Below are 21,160 nucleotides of genomic sequence, written 5' to 3' on the forward strand. Positions count from 1 at the left end.
GAAAAGCAGAGCTGAAACAGAAACACACGGCATTTCTTTAAGACCTTTATTAACAGATGCTTGCAGTTTGACTTGAAAAAATTAGGTGTACATTTCATACAAATTAAAAATGAGGTTCTTAAAAATCTCAACTTGACCAGATATGAAACAATTTAAAAACCTTTAAAGGTGTATTGAGAAAAAACAGGCCTTTTAAAAAACGTTTGTCGTTCCCAAAAGGAGACTTCTTCAGGTAAAAATAATAAAAATCCCATGCTGCATAGATAATGCAGATAGTCTAGTTATCTGGTCAACAGCAAAAAGCAAGCACTTAAGGTCTTCAGTTCCAATTCTTTTGTTCATTTCTTATTGCTGGAATTTCATATTCTTCTCTTTATTTCATATTCTTTTCTTCTTTGATGACTAAACTGGGAAAGGAAAAAGACGGTCAAAGATGTGTGTTGCAGGCTTAAGTGTTTCTGGTGATAAGATCATTTGCAATATTAATTCAACATGGATTCCTAGAACGCTTAAGAAAGGTGCACAAATTGTAGGACTGGAAGAGACCTCAACAGGTCATCTAGTCCAATCAGCTGCACTCATGGCAGGACTAAGTAGTATCTAGACCAGGAGTGGGCAAACATTTTGGCCTGAGGGCCGCATCTGGGTATGGAAATTGTACGGTGGGCCATGAATGCTCACAAAATTGGGGATTGGGGTACAGGAGGGGGTGAGGGCTTTGGCTGGGGTTGTGGATTCTGGGGTGGGGCTGGGGATGAGGGGCTGGAACCAAAGGGTTCGGAGGGCAGCAGGGGGATCAGGGCTGAGGCAGGGGGATCAGGGCTGAGGCAGGGGGTTGGGGGTGCAGGCTCCAGGCAGCGCTTACCTCAAGTAGCATGTCCTCCCTCTGGCTCCTATGCGGAGGTGTGGCCAGGCAACTCTTTGCACTGCCCCATTCACAGCCACTGCCCCTGCAGCTCCCATTGGCCGCAGTTGCCGGCCAATGGGAACTGCAAGGGCAATGTGCGGAGCCCCCTGGTTGCCCCTACATGTAGGAGGCATGGGGGGGGGCGGGGAAGAGGGGGACATGCTACTGCTTCCAGGAGCCACAGGGAGTCAGGCCCGGCATGTGCGGAACAGGGCAAGCCTCAGACCCCACTCTGGAGCTTGAGGGCCGGATTAAAATGTCTGAAGGGCCATAGTTTGCCCACCCGACAAGTGTGTTTAACCTACTCTTAATCTCCCATGATGGAGATTTCACAACCTCCCTAGGCAATTTATTCCAGTGCTTAACCACCCTGGCAGTTAGGAAGTTTTTCCTCATGTCCAACCTAAACCTCCCTTGCTGCAATTTAAGCCCATTGCTTCTTGTCCTCTCCTCAGACGTTAAAGAGGACAACTTTTCTCCCTCCTTCTTGTAACAACTTTTTAAGTACTTGAAAACTTATGTCCCCTCTAAGTCTTCTCTTTTCCAGACTAAACAAACCTATTTCCCCCACCCCAACCTCTCTCATAGGTCAGTCCCCACCCCCAAATCTTCTCTCATAGGTCATGTTTTCTAGACCTTTAATCATTTTTGTTGCTCTTCTCTGTACTTTCTCCAATTTGTTCACATCTTTCCTGAAATGTGGTGCCCAGAACTGGACACTATCAATCAGAGAGGAGTAGAGTGGAAGACTTACTTCTCATGTCTTGCTTACAACACTCCTACTAATGTTCGCTTTTTGGCAACAGTGTTACACAATTTGTTCTTGACAAATCCATGCTGTTACTTATCACCTTATTATCTTCTATGTGTTTGCAAACTGATTGCTTAATTATTTGCTCCATTATCTTTCTGGGTACAGAAGTTTAGCTAACTGGTCTGTAAGTCCCCAGCTTGTCCTTATTTCCCTTTTTATAGATGGGCACTATATTTGTCCTTTTCCAATCTTCTGGAATCTCTCCCATCTTCCACGACTTTTCAAAGATAATTGCTAATGTCTCAGCTATCTCCTCAGTCAGCTCCTTGAGTACTCTAGGAAGCATTTCATCAGGCCCTGGTGACTTGAAAATATCTAACTCGTCTTAAGTAATTTTTAACTTGTTCTTTCCCTATTTTAGCCTCTGATCCTACTTCATTTTCACTGGCATTCACTGTTAGACATCCAATCACCCCCAACCTTCTTGGTGAAAACTGAGTCAAAGAAGTCATTAAGCACCTTTGCCATTTCTACATTTTCTGTTATTGTCCCCCCGCAATTCAATAATGGGCCTACCCTGTCCTTGGTCTCTCTCTTGCTTCTAATGTATTTGTAGAACATTTTCTTCTTACTCTGTCTCTCTAGCTAGTTTGATCTCAGTTTGTGCCTTGGCCTTTCTAATTTTGTCCCTACATACTTGTGTTGTTATAGTCATCCTTTGTAATTTGACCTAGTTTCCACTTTTTGTAGGACTCTTTTTTGAGTTTCAGATCACTGAAGATCTCCTGGTTAATCCCCGGTGGTCTCTTGCCATCCTTCCTACGCAGTGTTAGCTTAGACCTTTTCCCCATTATTGTGACTAGAGCCTGGAGTTGACTATGTGCCACTATGTTACTCACTGCATATCAAAACAGCCTACTTTTTGTTAGGAAGCCACTTATCTATTGGGTCCTACACTGCATTTGACCCTAGTCTATGTGGCAGCGCACTTCCCCTTCCCGACTCTCCCCTCATTCCCATCCTCTGTTTCCAGAGACTTACAATATTATTTGAGAAGGATTGTATCAAAATTGATTTTACACTGGTGCTATGTTTTAAATTCACAGTGTGCTGCAGCTCTCATATAGATCAGGTGAAAGACTAACATTTTGGCTGCTGTGGAAGCCTGAGGCTTTCGGCCCCTGGTGGCTGTCGAGAAGACATTTAAATACTGCATCTCTTTCCCCTTTAAGGCACAGGTGAGGAATTTTTCTGGAGGAGAATGAAATAAAGAACCTGGTTCCGCTATCTCTGCAGTACCATTTAAGAGCCCAAAGATCTCTCAGTATACAAGGAATAGATGAGCACTACTGTCCATGCTAAGGAGAAACTAAAGTTGCCATCTGACTTCAGCAATGTGTTAATCTTAACACCTTCTGAGATGAATGACGGGAGTTCATATCTATCAGCTACTAGAAAGCTCTTTGCTAGGAACAACTAGAGCAGGGGTGTCCAATCAAGTAAATTGGACCTGTACGACATGCAAATTCAACAATCTAAACTTTCATTTAAAAAGAGTCTCTAGCCCTCATGGTTAGGAGTACAACCTTGAAAGTGTGAACTGAACAACAGACTCTCAGTCTTGCCTTTCTGAATCACAGGGCTTTAAACACTAACTCACATGCAAACTCCTGCATTCCCTAATAATCCCTTTGGTGTGTTGATACTGAAGACTAATGATGACACGAGTGTCTACATCAGTGGTCCCCAAACTGCGAGGCCTGTCCCCCCCCCAGGGGGACACAGGGGAACATTCGGGAGGGTGCAGTGTGGACTGGGGGGCAGGGAGGGAGCACCACCTAGCCCTGCTCCGCCCCGGCCCCCAGCCCCGGATGCAGCTCCACCCCAACCCTGACTATAGCCCCACTCCCAGCAACTGAAGGAGCATTGGAAAAATTGCATTTGGGGATAATGGGGGGGACGTGACTTAAAAAATTTGAGGACCACTGGTCTACCGTAACTATTTCACAGAATGGTGAGTGGCAGTCCATGGGGTGGGAACTAAAGGTTGGTGCAGCGGAGGAAACAGATGAAAAAGAACAAAGGACATCTAAAGACAAGGAACAAGGACAGAAACATAGAAAAGCAGATTTGAGGAAAAACAAACAAAGGGCAGGAATAGTGATGGTCCTAGAAATGAGCCTATTCTCACGATAACTAAAAGTTTAGTTACTAAATAAAGGCCATATTCCAATCTTCAATTTTACAAACTTTGCCATGGTCAGTGAAACGTTCCTCTCTGGTAGAGCAAAGGCCAAAACTAAATGCAATATCAAAAGGGCAGCCACACCAAGCACTGCTTGTTGCCTCCCTGCTTTTTGATGTGATGTCTCTGCACATGTACCCAAACATGACATTGGCTTTTTGTTGGCATACCACATTGCAGACTCATGCCTAATTGGCTGCGTATGATTGCTAGGTCTTTCTCAAGATTCAGTTTCACATTCTCTAGGTATTAGTTTTTCCAAGTTGAATCTTAGTCTGTCTACATCTCTCTAGCATCCTGGGTTATTCCTCAATCCTAGTCAATTTTAGCAACTCCTCAATCTAGTATTATCTAGAAGTTTAATGTACTGCTATTCTCTCCTCCAGATGAGGACTGATTCTAATGCATCTGCAATATCCCCACTAGAACATCTCCCACATGTCACTACATTGTGCTTATTGTGACCTTGTGGGAAGTGTTTCAACCAGTCTTCAGACCATCTGAAAGTGACCCTATCCACGCCAGTTTGAGTTAATTTTTCAGTTGAGTAACTAAAATACAAAAATTAGCCCAACACTGTTCCATTCATCTACTACTTACATAATTCTACCAAAAGTCCATCAAGAATAGGGTTTATCTTTTAAAGAATTAGCAAACAATGCTGCTTTTACCTGTAGATGTTGGGTTATTTCAATATTTGTTCCATATAGTTGTAAGGTGTGACTAAGATCTCATTCACATACAATTACAACCACTCCTGCACTTACATGATTCTTATTTGCAACATACATGAGAGCTAAATATCTGCCACCAGGCTAAAGCACTGAACACATCCAAGCCTAGCCTTGTACAGGACATGGCTAAGATCCCATCTAAAATCAGAAACCTCCTGCAGCTAAGTCCCCCAACTAGTTTATAGCTGTCCTGTTGAAAGAACTTGAACCTGCAATCTGTTACAAGACATTTTACCTAACATGTGCATTCACACCAAATCCAAAGTGCAAGAAATGCATACTATAACACAGGAGTTCTCAAAATGAGGGGTCAGGACCCCTCAGGGGGTTGATAAGGTTATACCTGGGGTGTCCCTAACAGTCAGCCTCCACCCAAAACCTGCTTTACCTCCAGCATTTATAATGGTGTTAAATATATTAAAAAGTGTTTTTAATTTATTACAGGTTTGCACTCAGAGGCTTGCCATGTGAAAGGGATCACACGTACAAGAGTGAAAACAACTGCTGTAACAGTTAAAACCTGAAGTAGTTTAGAAGTAAAAAAAGCTTCTGAAGGAACTCTATTTAGTAGAATATCTTAAACAAGAATGAGAATACCCACCCGGATGATGGTAGAGATGGTAAGCCGGCATTTACTCAGCCCCGCCCTGCTCAGCCTCGGGAGCGGACGTGTTCTCAGCTGGTGGTTCGGCTGCCTTCGTCTCTTTGCCATCTTGTGGTTTAGGGTTCTCTTGGCGTCTGCGTCGGTAGTTGAAGTTACGACGGTACCGACGTTGAGGTGGCTGCTGACCTTGGGTCTCATCCCCTTGGTTCTCTTTATCTTCTTCGTTTCCTTCCTCCCTAGGCTGTCTTTGACGAGGAGGACCCCTGAAAATCAAGCTAGGCTTTAAGGATGCACCATCTGACCACCGTGTTCTAGCACATTCACAAAATTTCATAACATAACAAGTGGATCTGCAGCATACCTGCGAAATCGTGGTCTGTAACCCCGATACATATTCTGTCTGACCTGTCTGCCTTGTTCTCCTGCACCCTGGTTGTCAGCACCCTGAAATAATGTACATCAAGACAACTTAGCCAGCTACAAGAGCGAACGAAATCAATGGTTCTCAACCAGGGGGTCCTCCAAGCACGGCCAGGCATTAGATTCGCTGGGGCCCAAAGCAGAAAGCCGAAGCCCCACTGCATGGGGCTGAAGCCTGGGGGTCCTGAGCCTTGCCATGCAGGGCTGAAGCCAAAGCCCAAGCAACTTAAGCTTTGTGGGGAGCCCAGGCAATTGCCCTACTTGCTACCCGCTAATGCCGGCCCTGGCTTTTGTATGCAGAAAACCAGCTGTTGTGGCACAGGCGGGCTGTGGAGTTTTTATAGCAGGTTGGGCAGGGGCCCCCTCAGGAACAAAAGTTTGAGAACCCCTGAACTAAATGACTTAAACCAACTAGTTAGAAGTCACTATTAGCCATAGTGGCAGTTTGGCACACTGAATCTTTGTTGGGTAAGAGCAAAGTATCTGGTAAGCGCCAAAGAGGTCCTGGGGCACAAACTAATGCATTTTATGTGGAGTCTAGTTTAGACGGTTACCTTTAAATAATTAAAAAACTATCTGAAAAAATAACTGATTCACATTTCATACTTAAATTATAGCATTTTTGAATTGACAGTCCGCTGGCAAACAAGATTTCTGCTCTTTAGCTCATTTGTATTGCTAAACCTTACACAGTCAAAGGAAACAAACCCAACATCCTACATATAGGCAGCTGAAAAGCCCCAACCCCTTCCATTATAAGCAAGACAGTACAGTATCAAAAGTTATACAAAAATTACCTCCACTATCTCTCCCTGCACAGGAGGGTTGGAATATTGTGGTCGACGCCCATAGGGTCTACGCATATAGTAAGGTGGGTACCGCCGCCTGCGGTAGGGTCGGCGCTGTTGGGCTTGCCCTTCTGGTATGCTATCTGATCCCTCGTTCTTTTCCCCACTCTCACTGTTCTGGTAGTTTTGCTGGTAATTGCGTGGAGGACCCCTACGTCGTGGATACCGTCTGTAATGGTTACGGTCTGCTGCGTATTTACTGCCTTGTACTGGAACTCCACCAGGACCTGTAACATTAGCTGCCTCTGCACCCTAAAAACAGCGTGATAGTGTTAAGTAATGATCAGAAGAGGAAAAAAAGTTACGAGTCAGTTATGGCATGAGAATGTAAGTAAATCACGATTAACTGAGCACACGTATTGGAAAGCGAGAAAAAAATTTAACCTCCTTGAACTTGTCACATCAGCCATCTACTCAGAAGAAGCCACCAAACATCAGCCCAAATGGCAAATCAATTCTTCTGTGAGTTTTAATATTAGAGAATATGCTCACCTTTTCACCTTCCACCACATCAAACTCCACAGTCTCTCCATCACCTACACTGCGAAGGTACTTCCTGGGGTTATTCTTCTTTATGGCAGTCTAGTAACACAATATTCCAGAATTAGCTTTAGACGCACAGCATGCAGAGATTGTAAAGATATATGAAGAGATCTCCTAGATTTTGGATGTACTTGAACATTCTGTTTTCCTTGGTAGAATGTGCTTCCTTGAACTAAAAATTCAGCAATATCAGCATATAAACTAACTTTTAGTTTCAACAGAAATATGCTAGATTTCACAGGGGAAAATGTCTAACAAAAAGTGCTCGCCCAAAACTGCCTACAGTAACATGTAAATTCAACTACAGTGGCAACATTCTAATATATCTTAAAATAATGCTACAAATATTTAAATTAATTGGAGGCAGACGTACCAGATAAGTGTCAAAAGCCACTGATACTAGCCTATGAGGGTTCCCATAAGTCTGACAATATAACAGGGCATGCAGGATTAGTACAACAAATAGCCTGCTCATGTCCAGTATTGTCAAAACAAGGAGCATGCTTGTCAGCAAGCTTTGCTCCACTTAACTGCCATGCTTTGAAGAATTAAAAAAAGAGATAAAGCAATCAAACTGATAAAACCAAATCACTGTCAGGAATATTTTAAAAGATTCTCAATAATCAATGCTGATCTATACAAAAGAAAAAAGGTTTGCTTTGCCCCTGGAATTTGTGTATTCAGGATTCCACCACACTGTATTATTTCCCACAAAACTAAGACTACTTTAAAAAAAGCATATGGCCAAATACAGCCCCAAATTTACACATCCAGATCAGTGGCCTTTTTTCCAAGCACTGAGCGCATTTAACTCCCACTGAAGTCACTGAAACTGTGAGAAGAAAAGGAGTACTTGTGGCACCTTAGAGACTAACCAATTTATTTGAGCATAAGCTTTCATGAGCTACAGCTCACTTCATCGGATGCATACTGTGGAAAATACAGAAGATGTTTGTTTTTATACACACAAATCATGAAAAAATGGGCGTTTATCACTACAAAAGGTTCTCTCTCCCCCCACCCCACTCTCCTGCTGGTAACAGCTTATGTAAAGTGATCACTCTCCTTACAATGTGTATGATAATCAAGGTGGGCCATTTCCAGCACAAATCCAGGGTTTAACAAGAACACCTGAGGGGGTGGGGGGGTTAGGAAAACAAGGGGAAATAGGTTACCTTGCATAATGACTTAGTCACTCCCAGTCTCTATTCAAGCCTAAGTTAATTGTATCCAATTTGCAAATGAATTCCAATTCAGCAGTCTCTCGCTGGAGTCTGGATTTGATGTTTTTCTGTCGTAATATCGCAACTTTCATGTCTGTAATCGCGTGACCAGAGAGATTGAAGTGTTCTCCGACTGGTTTATGAATGTTATAATTCTTGACATCTGATTTGTGTCCATTTATTCTTTTACGTAGAGACTGTCCAGTTTGACCAATGTACATGGCAGAGGGGCATTGCATGTCTGTAATTGTGAGAACTCACCTCTTTTAAAGTCAGGCCACTTATTTGGGTACCTGTGTAGCTATTTAAGTGCCCATCAGTTTGAAAATAGCTGTTATTGGATTATAAATTCTAAAACCTTTGTTACAGCTGAGAATTTGCAAGAGACATTGAAGTTTCCACAGCAGTGTTTATTCTACTATATAGTCTATTGAGGTCTAAAATTAAAGAGCATAAGCTAATGTAAAACCACACTAAGTACTACACGCAATGGTACAATTACAGTTGAGGAAAACAATTGCCTGATCTCATTTCAGTTCAAACTTGAAGACAGCCTGAAGTTGAGGCACTGCTTCCCTCTTAAGTCAGTTGTAGCCACAACATTGCAAGGCTGCTTAAAAAGCTTAGTTTACACCCTGATCAGAAAAAGTGTTCCTGTATTTCTGAGTATATTTTAAAATAAAGATTAGGCTGTCTAACCTTGCAACACTACAGAAACAATCCTACAGCTTCTAACAGACTGTGCAACTACATACTGAAAATCCCCACGTTTTCTGGAGTCAGAAGAGATTTTTAATAAATCCTGTAAATGCTCAGTACACACTAATCCGTCACAAAACCACATTTTGTTTACCAAACACTTTTTGAGCTCAGTAGTAGAGCACAAGCATGAGAACTTCACAAAAGTGAAATAGTGCTGACAGCATTCCAGCATTTTCACGCCCCAGAGGGAATGAAATCCACTGTAACAATACATTTGCAAATTTTCAGTCTACAGATCTAGTGTTGTGTTGAGAGGACACCAGGAGAGCCTGCTCCCCTAGTTGCTCTGCACAACTGATGTCTGAAAAGAACCCGAACTGGTAACAGGATGGGAGAGAGCTTATATCTTCCTCAAACGCCTATCAAATTAGAGATTTACTTTATAAAGACAGGTTTCAGAGTAGCAGCAGTGTTAGTCTGTATTCGCAAAAAGAAAAGGAGTACTAGTGGCACCTTAGAGACTAACCAATTTATTTGAGCGTAAGCTTTTGTGAGCTACAGCATCCGATGAATGAGCTATAGCTCACGAAAGCTTATGCTCAAATAAATTGGTTAGTCTAAAGTGCCACTAGTACTCCTTTTCTTCTTACTTTATAAAGTCACTGATTTTATATTTATTTCAAATTGGATCTAAACTGATTACTAGTTACCATGTACTCACTGCCTATATTAAAAGAACACCATCAAATTACGTTATTTAAAAAAACAAAACAAACCCTAATAACTAGCTCTCATATAGTGTTTCATCAGTATCTCTCACCCCACAATCTTAGAAGTAATTATAGAGACTGAAATTTAGTTTGTTTATTTTCCATTTTCTTCGCTCATTTTCTAGCGCTTTGCATACAGTCAAGCTTTACTATTTTCTTGATGATCAGTCATATATCCTGTTACACACTTTTTTGGAAGATTTCAGGACACTCAGATACTGACCAAAACTTACTAGTTAACCAAAAAATAGAAATATCACAATACACTTTCTGAAATTACTTAAAAAACAGGAAGGGTATTCTGCTCCCTTTAATATTTACAAGAGTCATTGCAGTTAGTTTATTCCTGGCTAACTGGCCACAGAAAATAGTAAATAAGTTTTGTAAGTTGCACAAGGTTAACTGAAATATTGCTAACTTTTCAGCTGTAGTACTTATAAGTGTTATAACTTTCCTAAATTCAAGATTTTTAGCCAGAAGTATTGCCATGGGTCCTTCAATACAATTTGAATTTTAAATAACTTATGCATTTAAGTCAGGAAATATAAAACAGTACAGCTGAATCCTCACAGTTCTGTCCTCTTGTGTGTAGAACATGGGAATTACCATAATGCATCAGACCACCTGTCCATTTTTTCTTTTTAAACAGGTTCTACTGATTGCCCAGTATCATATTCAGAGGAAGGTGTAAAACTCCCATGCTTGTTCATTATGGAAGAGCCTGCCCTTTGGGTTGTTAGTTAATACTTAAACAGGTGTGAATTGCTTTATGCTTTAAGGGATTAAAGTTCATATCTCAAAGATTTTAGTCAAATATAAGTGCAGGCACTCATTCGTGTAAGCAGTTTTCAAATCCTACTAAGCTTTCACGAATACCTTGCATCAGCAAGTTCCACAACTTAAATGCTGTGAATTTTCCATTTATTCTTACAGTTTCTAACTGACGACAAAATTTTACTTCTCCCCCCATGACTACTTTTAATAGCTTCATGAAGGACAGTCAAACATTTGGATTTTTAATTTTTTTTTTTTGCTAGTTCTCCTTTATCCTTTTGAAAATTCTTCAAAAATATCTTAACAGATTAAAGGAAGAAGCGTACACTTGCACACAATGAGGTTTTCAAGTTAAGTATAAAATATGTAAATATAAAACTGTCCAGGCATGAAAAATATAGGATTACAATGGAGACTGTTTGGCAACCTTAACTATACGGATGTACTACTTGTACCCACAGAATGAAAATCCATGGTGTTAAGGCAGATGACCTTGGAGAACTAAGATTTCTTCAGTGAACACAGCATCTAATATGCTCCCCCTCCCTTCAGTTAAGCTTCAACTTGTACAGTTCACCAAGTCAGCATAATAAGCTTTAGTTCTAAAAAGAGGTATCTGCACTACCACCTGCACAAAAGTAACTCACCTGATGTACAAACACATCTTCCTTGGTGTCATTCCTGCAATACAAAAAAAAAATTCAGATTCCGAATGGTGTGGTGAACAAAACCAACACATTTTCTAGACTCACTAATGTTTGGCATGGGGCCAAATGCTAACCTGAGGTACTGCCAAAGACCACATTGGCTATCAGTACAGTAACTCCTCACTTAACGTTGTCTGGGTTAACATTGTTATGTCACTGATCTATTAGAGAACATGCTCATTTAAAGTTGCACAATGCTCCCTTATAACGTTTGGCAGCCGCCAACTTTGTCTACTGCTTGCAGGAAGAGCAGCCCGTTGGAGATAGCTGGTGTAGGCTTGGAACCAGGGTGGGCCGGCAGCCCCCCAGCAGGCTATGAATTGCCAGGCAATTCAGGTGTCCCTCCCCTCACTGCCGTGTGCTGCTCCTGCCCTCTGCCTTGGAGCTACTCCCAGGAGCCTCCTGCTTGGGGGGGGTGGGGGGCAGAGCTGATGTCAGGGTGTCCCACCTTCCCCCATTCCTGTACCCTATCTCCACAGATCGGGGGGCACACGACAGGGCTCAGGACAGAGGGAGCTTGCTGGCAGCAGCTGCTGTCTCAACTTGCTGATCTACTTAAAAAGGCGTGGGGTCAGCATACTTAAAGGGGCAATGCGAGTCTCTCCCGCACACAGGGTGTGTGCGCGCGTCTCTCTCTCACACACACGCAAGCCCCAGCATTTTGGAAAGTGCAGGGAGTGGTGCACTCCAGTGGGATAGCGTGGGTTCATCACCACATTCAGTCTCCACAGGGAACATTTGCAGACACTGCCATGTGTCTGTTGTGTCTCCTCCCTTCATTCCTACTGCCTTGTAGAGTGTAAGGTTACATTAACAATAATGTGTTAACCCTTGAGGTCTTAGCCAAGGGCTAGTTCACCAGTTAGCAACAAGGCATTCCCTTGGAAATATTCCACCCTCTGACTCCACCACCTCAACCAAGTTTCACAATCGCCATTGCTGTGTACAGTATTAAATTGTTTGTTTAAAACTTATACCGTCTGTGTATATATATATGTCTTTTGTCCGGTGAAAAAAATTTCCCTGGAACCTAACACCCCCTATTTACATTAATTCTTCTGGAGAAACTGGATTCGCTTAACATCTTTTCGCTTAAAGTAGCATTTTTCAGGAACATAACTATGTTAAGCGAGGAGTCACTGTATGTGATGTCCCTACCCCTTAACTGCATTCTAGTGTTCAAATTAAAAGGATATCAACCCAAGTGCCATATTTTGAACACCCTACCCCACTTCAATTTTCTGTAACTAAAAAGTTGGCAAGAAACATGAGGTTGTTGGGAGTTTAAGTGTTTGACAGCACTAACTCATCAGGTTAAGCAGGGAGAAGTAGATAAATTGATATTCCTTTACACACAGGAAGCAAAAAGTGTCAAATATTTTTGAAAAAAGGAAACATTTTGAAAACATACTAAGTAAAAGAGTGCTTTAAAAATCTGATAAATCAATTTCAAAGAGTTCAAGCATACAAGGTGCTTTAGTTAAAAAGTAGGCACACTAGGCCTTTGAGAGATCTCTCAACAAAATCATTCCTTCCCTTTACTCTTGTGTGTTCACACTGCCCGCTACCTCATGCTCTTTCAATCACTTCACACAAAGTTTATCTCCCTCCTACCCCTCCATAATGCATAATCTCACTCGGTTTTTCCCTTCACTTCCTTTCCAACCCCCCTGCAGTTCACTAGTTTCCTAACAGATAGCATTTCTCTCCCCACTCCCACTCAGGTCCAAAGGAGATATGGGGAGGAGAACTGGAGGGAATTTTAGCATGGTAATGGTTAAAATCAATCATTTCTGGTAGTGCCCCAGTGTCTAGATACTTTCCAACAAAGATCACAGTGCTTTTCCCAGCAAGCTCACAATCCTCAGAAAAAGAGTAGCATGATTAAGCTGATGACTGGCCATGTCATCTTAATACAGAGTTACTGTTATTTAAATAAAATAGAATTTATCTGCTATTCCCAATTACTCACGATTTTCATTGCCAGCTAGTTCTCTCACAGGTTACATCAATGGTGGGTCTTTCAGGGAAACCTGAATGTAGAGGCTAGTGGCTTTGTTGATCAGATCAGGGAAAACATTCAGTACACAGGGGTTGCACATAAGACTGCGTATGCCATTTGTATGGTGACAAATGGATAGACAAGGTAGCATCAATGTAGAAAAGGCACATTACCTATTCAACTTCATTTAGTTTTGCATTTGCCACCCCACTCCCCCTTTATTTCATGAGTCTTTATGGACAGTGAATGATAGCACTAGTCAAAGCTCCTCCCTAGACATGTGTGTGCTGCCCTTCAGATAAAGTAGTATGTTAAATTTGCAGTGGGGAGGAGTTTCAAACACTATTCAAAGGAACCTAAAGAGATCAGAAATATGGGAAGACACTAAAAGATTTGATCTGGACAACCAAGTCATAGAATATCAGGGTTGAATGGGACCTCAGGAGGTCATCTAGTCCAACCCCCTGCTCAAAGCAGGACCAATCCCCAATTTTTTCCCCAGATCCCTAAATGGCCCCCTCAAAGATTGAACCCACAACCCTGGGTTTAACAGGCCAATGCTCAAACTACTGAGCTATCCCTCCCCCCGTATGTCAATACATCTGCAAAAACCCCAAAGCAATATTCAGTAGAAAGGAGTCACTTCAGAAGCTGTAATGAAAGTGCACACGTAAGATCTGAATATGCACTGCAATACAGCAGCAAATAAAGGCAGCTCAATGTCTGTTCTGCAGTCAAGAGACACAGTCACTGCAAGGAGGGAGTAGTCTTAATACAACTCATGTGACTTCATCTAAAACTGAAAACTGAAATGTGATGGAAGGAATGATAACCAAGTGTACACTAATGTATCACCACTGTTACAATCACTAATGTATCACCATTATTGTGCAATTGCATTGTCTAATAGAGTATGCCATGTAAGGTATCAATAGAAAAATTATGATTTGTTAAGTACAATAATTCTGTTTATATGCATCTTTGTGGCTGAAGTTATGAATACTGGCTATGCATTTCTATCAAACATGTTGTGTTCCTGAGTTACACCTCGCCCCACCCGATAAATTTACATCAAGGGTAGCCAATTATGTGTTGATAGCTCATTAAGAACACTCAACTCTCACGAGAGGCCCACTGAAAAAACTCATCCCACGCAGTAAGTTTTCTTTACCAATGGCTGCCCCCTGCAATTCAGCAAACCATGTAAGGACATGTGACCTAAGATGGCATCTTTTACTATTAACTTTTCATGCTCATGTGACCCTGGACTCCATATCAGGCCATTAACTTTCCATGCACATGGGTTAGACTATAAATTGCAAGCCTAACATCACTGCTGTCTCTTCATCTCCTGCTTCACATATCTGGAATGGATTTCTAACAAGGAAGCTTAAAACAGGGAACTGAATGATCCCCAATCTGTTTGGGTGAATCCATACCTTTTACAAGATGGCAGATCTACATCACTGCTATCATAGGCGCCAGCTTCCTCCGGTCCCACAGGTGCTCAACCCCTGCTCTGCCCCAGACCCTACCCCCACCCGAACCTCAAGCCCCACCCTTCCTGCCCCCACCTCATCTCTTCCCACCCAGTTCCACCCCTCCATGAGCATGCCACATCCCCTCTTCTCCCCCTCCCTCCCAATGCCTCCTGCATGCCACTGAACAGCTAATTGCAATGGGCAGTTGGCACTGAGGGGGAAGAGAGGGAGCTGGCTACCAGTGCATGCTCAGCACCCACTAATTTTTTTTCATAGGTGCTCCAGCCCTGGAGCACCCATGGAGTCTGCGCCTATGACCCTGACCTGCAATCTCTGAAATCAACTAATGTATCTGTTTCCTTAGCCATTTATAACTTTTTTATATATGTATTATTAAATCTTTAGCTGTTAGTTACTAAAGGATTGACTCTAAGAGTGACTTTTGGGTAATATACTGACCTGGTCCCTTGTGATTGGAAGAACTTTATATGAGATGAATCTGGTTTTCAGTAACCTCTCAGAGTCCAATTGTATGGGTGGTGAGCCAAGTGCTGGAATGCCTAAGAGGACTTGTTTTTGTCTTGTTAACCATCGTACTGATACAGGAGCACATCTTGTCACTGGCTTGGTGAACTCTAAAGACAGACTGACCACTAGTTTGAGATGTGTCTGCCCTGTTTCTCAGCAGTCTGTCCTGAGTTGGGCATTCTCAGCTGTGACCACCTTAGGCACTGTGATATGAAATACTTAGTATTTTTAGAGCATCTAATAAACTTAACTTTAGTGATCACTTGTGATCATAATTTACATCACACTGATCTCCAATATTATACTGATGCTACGTATGGGTGTAGAACCATTTTTATTATATAGCAACTGTGAGAAAAACACACTCTGTGGACAAATATGACAGTTTCATGCTGCTATTCCTTGGGAGTGCTGTGAGCTTCAGGGGTTAATGGAGCAGGAAAACTGAAACTGAGAACATCTAGGAAGAGCACTGCACTGTAAGCCTCTTTACTGTTTCAGTAGGCAGAGAAACAAAGTCACAACACACCACAGCCTCCAGGAGCACAAGCACTTCCACCTTACGAACAGTTAGTGACGCTTCAAGTTAATAAGATACCTATTGGCCAGAAGATATGAAAGATGAAACCTTCAAGCAGGGTCCCAGGACAAGATCTTTCTAGAAATCCCAGAACCTCATCTCTTCCCAATTGCTGAGATACAGCCTTCTCAAAGCATTGCCCCAGGATCATGGTGCTGAATTCCCATATTCACCAGCCAAAGTCATTTGTGCCTACTTCTGGCAAGATTAACACCCCCAGTTGGCTTTGAAATATGTAACAGCTGCCTATTTGGCTTGAGATGATCTAGAATTCCCCCAGTCACCTTAAAGGAAGATCGCAGTGAACTGAAAGTTAACTGACTTAGGGTCAAACAGGACCACAATCCTCAGGCATGTGCATAAGTGTTTACAAGATCAGGGTCAAAAAATCACTACAAAGAATTTAAAACAGATTCCTAAAGTTCAAAGTGCAGTACACTACTCTGGATTGCCATTCCTCAGACCATCTAATCCAATATCCTGTCAGTGGCTAGTTCCAAATGCTTCACAAGAAGCCACAAGAAATTCAGTAGCTGACAGTTAATATAATCTCCCCTTGGGGAAAATTTCTTCCTAACCCACTGCTTTGAGGTTTGCTCACCCTGAAGTATAAGATTTATATCCTTTATAAAAGTTTTTTGCAAATCCTAATGTAATTCTAAATTTGTTAATTATCCATATAAACATTAATACTTTACCTCCTAAAATAACTGCCTCAAGTGGTATTATCTGGTAATGAGATCAAGTTAATTATGCATTGTGTAAACAAATTTTACAACTTTAAACTTCTCTTTTGGTATAATCTGAAGTCGCCTTGTGTTTTTGTTATAAGTCTGAGTACTCGGTTTGCGTTCTCTAGACCATTAATTATGGTGTACATCTCCTCTTTGCACTACACAATCCAGATACTGTTTAGAAGTGGCACTTTCTTACTTAACAGGTCAATTCCCTGTGGGTATTCAAAGTAAATTCTGTGGAGTTCCAAAAACAACATCAGATACATGTGCAACCCCATTTGAGGCAATGGGGCAACCTCTGTCATTGAAGACCTAATTGTTGTTATAACAGAGAAACATTTGATAAGATTCTTAGAACCCAAGATGACACTGCAGAGTAAAACACTAAATATAAAATAGACAGCCATACTGTCATTAAGCTAACATATATTTGCATCAAAACCGGATGATCAGAGTTACAAAAACACAATCTGCAATTAAATACAAGCAATAGCTGAAGTGCTGTTTATGAAATGTTTTTCTTACAGTAAACGAGAGATCCCAGAAAGAAGAGTCTTGTTCTAAGAGTTGTGGAAATGTCATGAAGTTCCTAGTTTTTGCAGCTTTAACCTTCCTGTCTTGGTAACATGTGATCATGTGGGGTTTCTCATTAAACTAGCAGCTCCAGGGACGAAGAAGCTGCCCAATTCATATTAGTTAATATTCTGAACATTCAGATGCCTTTTAACTATGTGCTGTAATTTCCTTGATTAACTTACATTTTCTTTTTAAGTGAAATTTTCTTTAATGAATGTAGTTGTAAATACTTTCCCCTACAAATAGAATGTATAACCCACTGTTTTGAACTTGCAACGGTCAAGAGTTCCAAGCACTTACAATTTAAACAGCTATTCCTTGGTCTGGTGTTTAAGATTCAGCCACAGAATTAAAAGGCTGTACATAAGAAGTGTTTTACACTTGAACTATAGGAATGTCCAGACATTTAAATGATACATGTGCAAAACCAATTAAATATAATCTACTAGACCTTTTACATAATCCAGCCAATTTTACGAATGAACACATCAGAGCCTACACTTGCGCCCTCCTGGATAAATAAGGAATTCAAAGTAGTTTGCTTTGTCAACACTAGTTCCTATATATCCTGTTAAGAAAAATTAGAGCAAAAACAATTGGGAGTGTTGGGAGGAAAAATGAGACAATAACCTGTTAGGATGTCAAGAAGTGGTATGGTGCAGAAGTGTGTGCTCTAGTTCACTAAGAGGAGTAAATAAACATCTTATTTATACAATAAAACTGTTGTCTATTATAATTGCTCATTGCATTATTTCACATTACCCTATTGGGGAGGACAGGTATTCTGAGACTCCCAGATAACGTAGGTTCTACTGTACACCTTTCAAAGTAATACATGGATTAACAACATAGTTATTCTCTTTGCCTCCATATTACTGCTCTAAGGGCTCTTTGCAAGCTCTGTTTGCAAAACACCCACTGACTTCACTGAGAGTCCTACATGCAGAAGGCTTCCAGAATTGAGCTGTAAAGGAACCTGGCATCTTATTAAAATGCAACCAGCATTTAAGCACCTCTACTGAGTCACGGCTAGAGATTCCCTCTCAAGTATTAACAAACATAGCTCTTATTAAAATAATCCAAGATACAAGGAATACTTTAAATTAGTATATTTTAAAAAAACTGGAAGTAGCTCATTTTCTGATAGCGAACACTTTAGAAAATATAGCCGGTCTTTTTAAAATTCATTCAGAAAACTCCTTATGCTTATTTTTAATCTAATGAGGTATTTTTACAAGAGACTTCTCAGTTAGTCTCCCTTTCTAACTGACAACACAGAGCAAACAGTGAAAATGGAGTTTACACAAAGTGTTGTCAAATGGAGAAAAAAATTCTAATTTGTTAGCCATCTTAGAAGTTCCCTGCAACAGGTTTAAAACAGATCATTTAAAAATTATCTAACTTTGCATAGAAGGGCAAACTGAACGAGTTTAAAAAATAAAACTATTGACCAGACCATTTTACTAAGTGTACTCTTTGTAGTTCAGTTAGCATTGATACGCTCCGTTTTTGTTCTAGAAGTGACATTTCTGAGAGTGGTGTAATTAAAAATGAAACTAGGTTCAGTATAAATTACTATGCTTATAGTCAAATGACTTTCAAAAATACCAATGCAAGTATCAATACCTAATGCAAAACACTTACTAAGGTTTATCACTTTTGTACATTTAAACACAGCTTAGAATCAAACAAGTATTAACACATGGCATGAACCTGTTTTACATTTAAACCTCATCTCAAAGGATCAAAGACACGAATCACTACATATAAAAATCAACTACCTCCAACACTGAATAAATATCCCTATTAAAACCACTTTACTGAAAACTCTGCAAGAGAACAAAAGTGGAATACAGAGGGGACACCTGCATTAACAACTTACCACTTCTGTGAAAAGCCCCATGGGACAGAGTGATGAGGTCACACCTGATCCACACACATTATTCCCTACAGCTCCCAAAAATGTTATTGAAACTGTAACTACACTTGGGTCCAATGTTTGTTTGGAAATATCCAGAATGTCAGCCAGAACAACACTTGCAGACAAGCGTCTTGCCACATGCCAAAGGAGGAGGCTGTGATGACAGCCCACTGCTCTAGTCCTGCTGTCCTGAGGGAAAGCAGGCAGGGACACAGGGAGTTACTATGATTGGATTTCTTATCTGGTTTGGTGGAAAAAACTAAAGACAGAAAAATTTGAAAGAATAAACCTAATGTGAGTAGTGTTGGGAGAAAAAAAAGCCATGCCTACAATGTAACTGAATAGTCAAAACGTCTCCCTGGGGAAGTTCTGCAGCAGCCACCAAACCCACCAACCCAGTCTCAGTCCATTCCCCAGGCTAGTCATCTCAGCACTAAGCCACTTGAAAAGCTTCATAAAGACTCATCTGAAAGCCAGGAGATGTGTCAGATGAGGCCTGGTCAGCGATAGAGTGACAGATACAGGGACTCTGTCTAAAGTGTTCCCACAGTCCCCACCCAGCTCTCAGGACACCATCCCGCCCCTGAACCCCTGGTCAGCGAGCACATGGCACCTCCCTCCTCACCTGTTGATGAAACCGTAGCCGTTTCTTACGTTGAACCATTTTACTGTTCCCAAAACCTTCGTTGCTGAAAGAAACAACCGAACATGTCACATGACGCATCGCCCCCACCTCCGTGCAGCCGAGCCAGGTTCCCACCGCGCCACTGAGATGGGCTCGGCCCCCCTCCCCACCGGCCGGACCCGTCGGCCAGCGCACTCCAGGACGGCCAGGCCTCACGGAGCCTTGCGCGCTGGGGTCCCGCGAGGGCACGTGGCTAAGTGGGTCTCACACAAAGGCCCCGCGTGGCGGACATTTTGAGTCTCTCCGCGCCAGCCCCGCCCCATCCACCGCCGCACGCGGGGCCCAACGACTCAGGCGGCGCGCGGGGCCTAACGGCCACTGCGCGCGCACCACGAAGGGGTCTCGCGCCTTCCTGTGGGGGAGGAGGGATGACGCCCACAGACCCCTCCCCTTTATCCCCTCCACCCCATCACCCCCCCTCACCGATGACCTTCTTGTCCCCGCCGGCGGGGGGCGCCGCCGAGGCCAGGCCGCTGCCACCGTTGCCGGTGCCGCCGTTGGATTTGGACTCGGCGGGGGCGGTGGGGGCCGCCGCGGGGAGAGGGGCGGCGGGCGGTTGGGTCTCGGCCTCGCTGCTCATGGCGGCGGCTGTTCGGTGCGGACGGTGGTGGTGACTGGCTGTTGCGCCGCCTCCCGCGGTGTGATGGTGACTGGGGCCGGCCGTGGGGGGGGCTGCTCCCTGCTCCGGGCTCGCTGGGCTCCGCTCTCCGCTCCCGATACCGATCGAACTGACCACAATGGCGGCCCGCACCGGCTAGCCACCCCGCATGCACCGCCCACTAGCTCATTCACTGGCTGCGGAGCTTGACCGTCACGCGACGTGCAAACTCATTGGCTTCTAAAAATCCGCCCACGCGGTCACTGACGCACCCATTGGATACGGCGCCTGCCCCTCATCGAACGCTCTCAGTTATTGGGTGCTTCTATCCCGCACACACAGCTCGCTAACATCTATTGGCCGCAGAGCCGGCCTCTCATATAACGCGCACACCCATTGGCTGTACGAATCAGCGCCGCCGGGCCTTTTTTCGGCCAGTTTCATTACTCCTCCCTTTCGGAGCGTGATTGGTGCAGCTGCGCTGCTGATCCCGCCGCCTGGAGAAGGGCGGGGGTGGGAGAAGGCTGGGTTACGGCAGGGGTGGGGAGCTGGAGGGCGCGCAGCACGTGCCCTGGCTTGAACGGGTTTCGGAGGAGCAGCCGTGTTAGTCGGTATTCGCAAAAAGACCAGGAGGACGTGGGGCACCTTGGAGACTAACACATTTATTTGAGCATGAGCTTTGTGCGGTACAGCTCACTGGTGCGGTTCCCCCGGGGCTGGGGCTGCCCTGCTCCCTGGCCAGTCTGTGGGGAAGGGGCCTGGCTTTCCTTTAGGTGGGAAACAGCTGGGTCTGTGTGAGCGCTGGCCGCCTGGCTGGGATA

The 21,160-nt window shown here is 43.0% G+C and overlaps 1 protein-coding gene across 3 annotated transcripts; it reads right to left on the bottom strand.

Moving 5' to 3' along the window:
* Positions 1–29: 29 nt before the first annotated feature.
* Positions 30–20,336, bottom strand: YBX1 (Y-box binding protein 1). 3 transcript variants are annotated; one of them, XM_074934061.1, is made up of 8 exons: positions 20,165–20,336; positions 19,682–19,745; positions 11,172–11,205; positions 7,005–7,094; positions 6,462–6,764; positions 5,606–5,688; positions 5,242–5,507; positions 30–407 (listed from the first exon to the last, which is right to left on the bottom strand). In XM_074934061.1, the coding sequence occupies exons 1-7, from the start codon at positions 20,319–20,321 to the stop codon at positions 5,273–5,275; spliced, it is 966 nt and encodes a 321-aa protein (XP_074790162.1). In that variant the 5' UTR covers positions 20,322–20,336; the 3' UTR covers positions 30–407; positions 5,242–5,272. The 3 variants fall into 3 exon arrangements, with proteins under 3 accessions (XP_074790162.1, XP_074790161.1, XP_074790160.1); XM_074934060.1 differs by having other exon boundaries at positions 30–402; positions 5,242–5,519; XM_074934059.1 differs by having other exon boundaries at positions 5,242–5,519.
* Between the last annotated feature and the right edge of the window lie 824 nt (positions 20,337–21,160).

Source organism: Natator depressus, chromosome 18 (genome assembly GCF_965152275.1).
Source record: "Natator depressus isolate rNatDep1 chromosome 18, rNatDep2.hap1, whole genome shotgun sequence".
Taxonomy (NCBI): Eukaryota; Metazoa; Chordata; order Testudines; family Cheloniidae; genus Natator; species Natator depressus.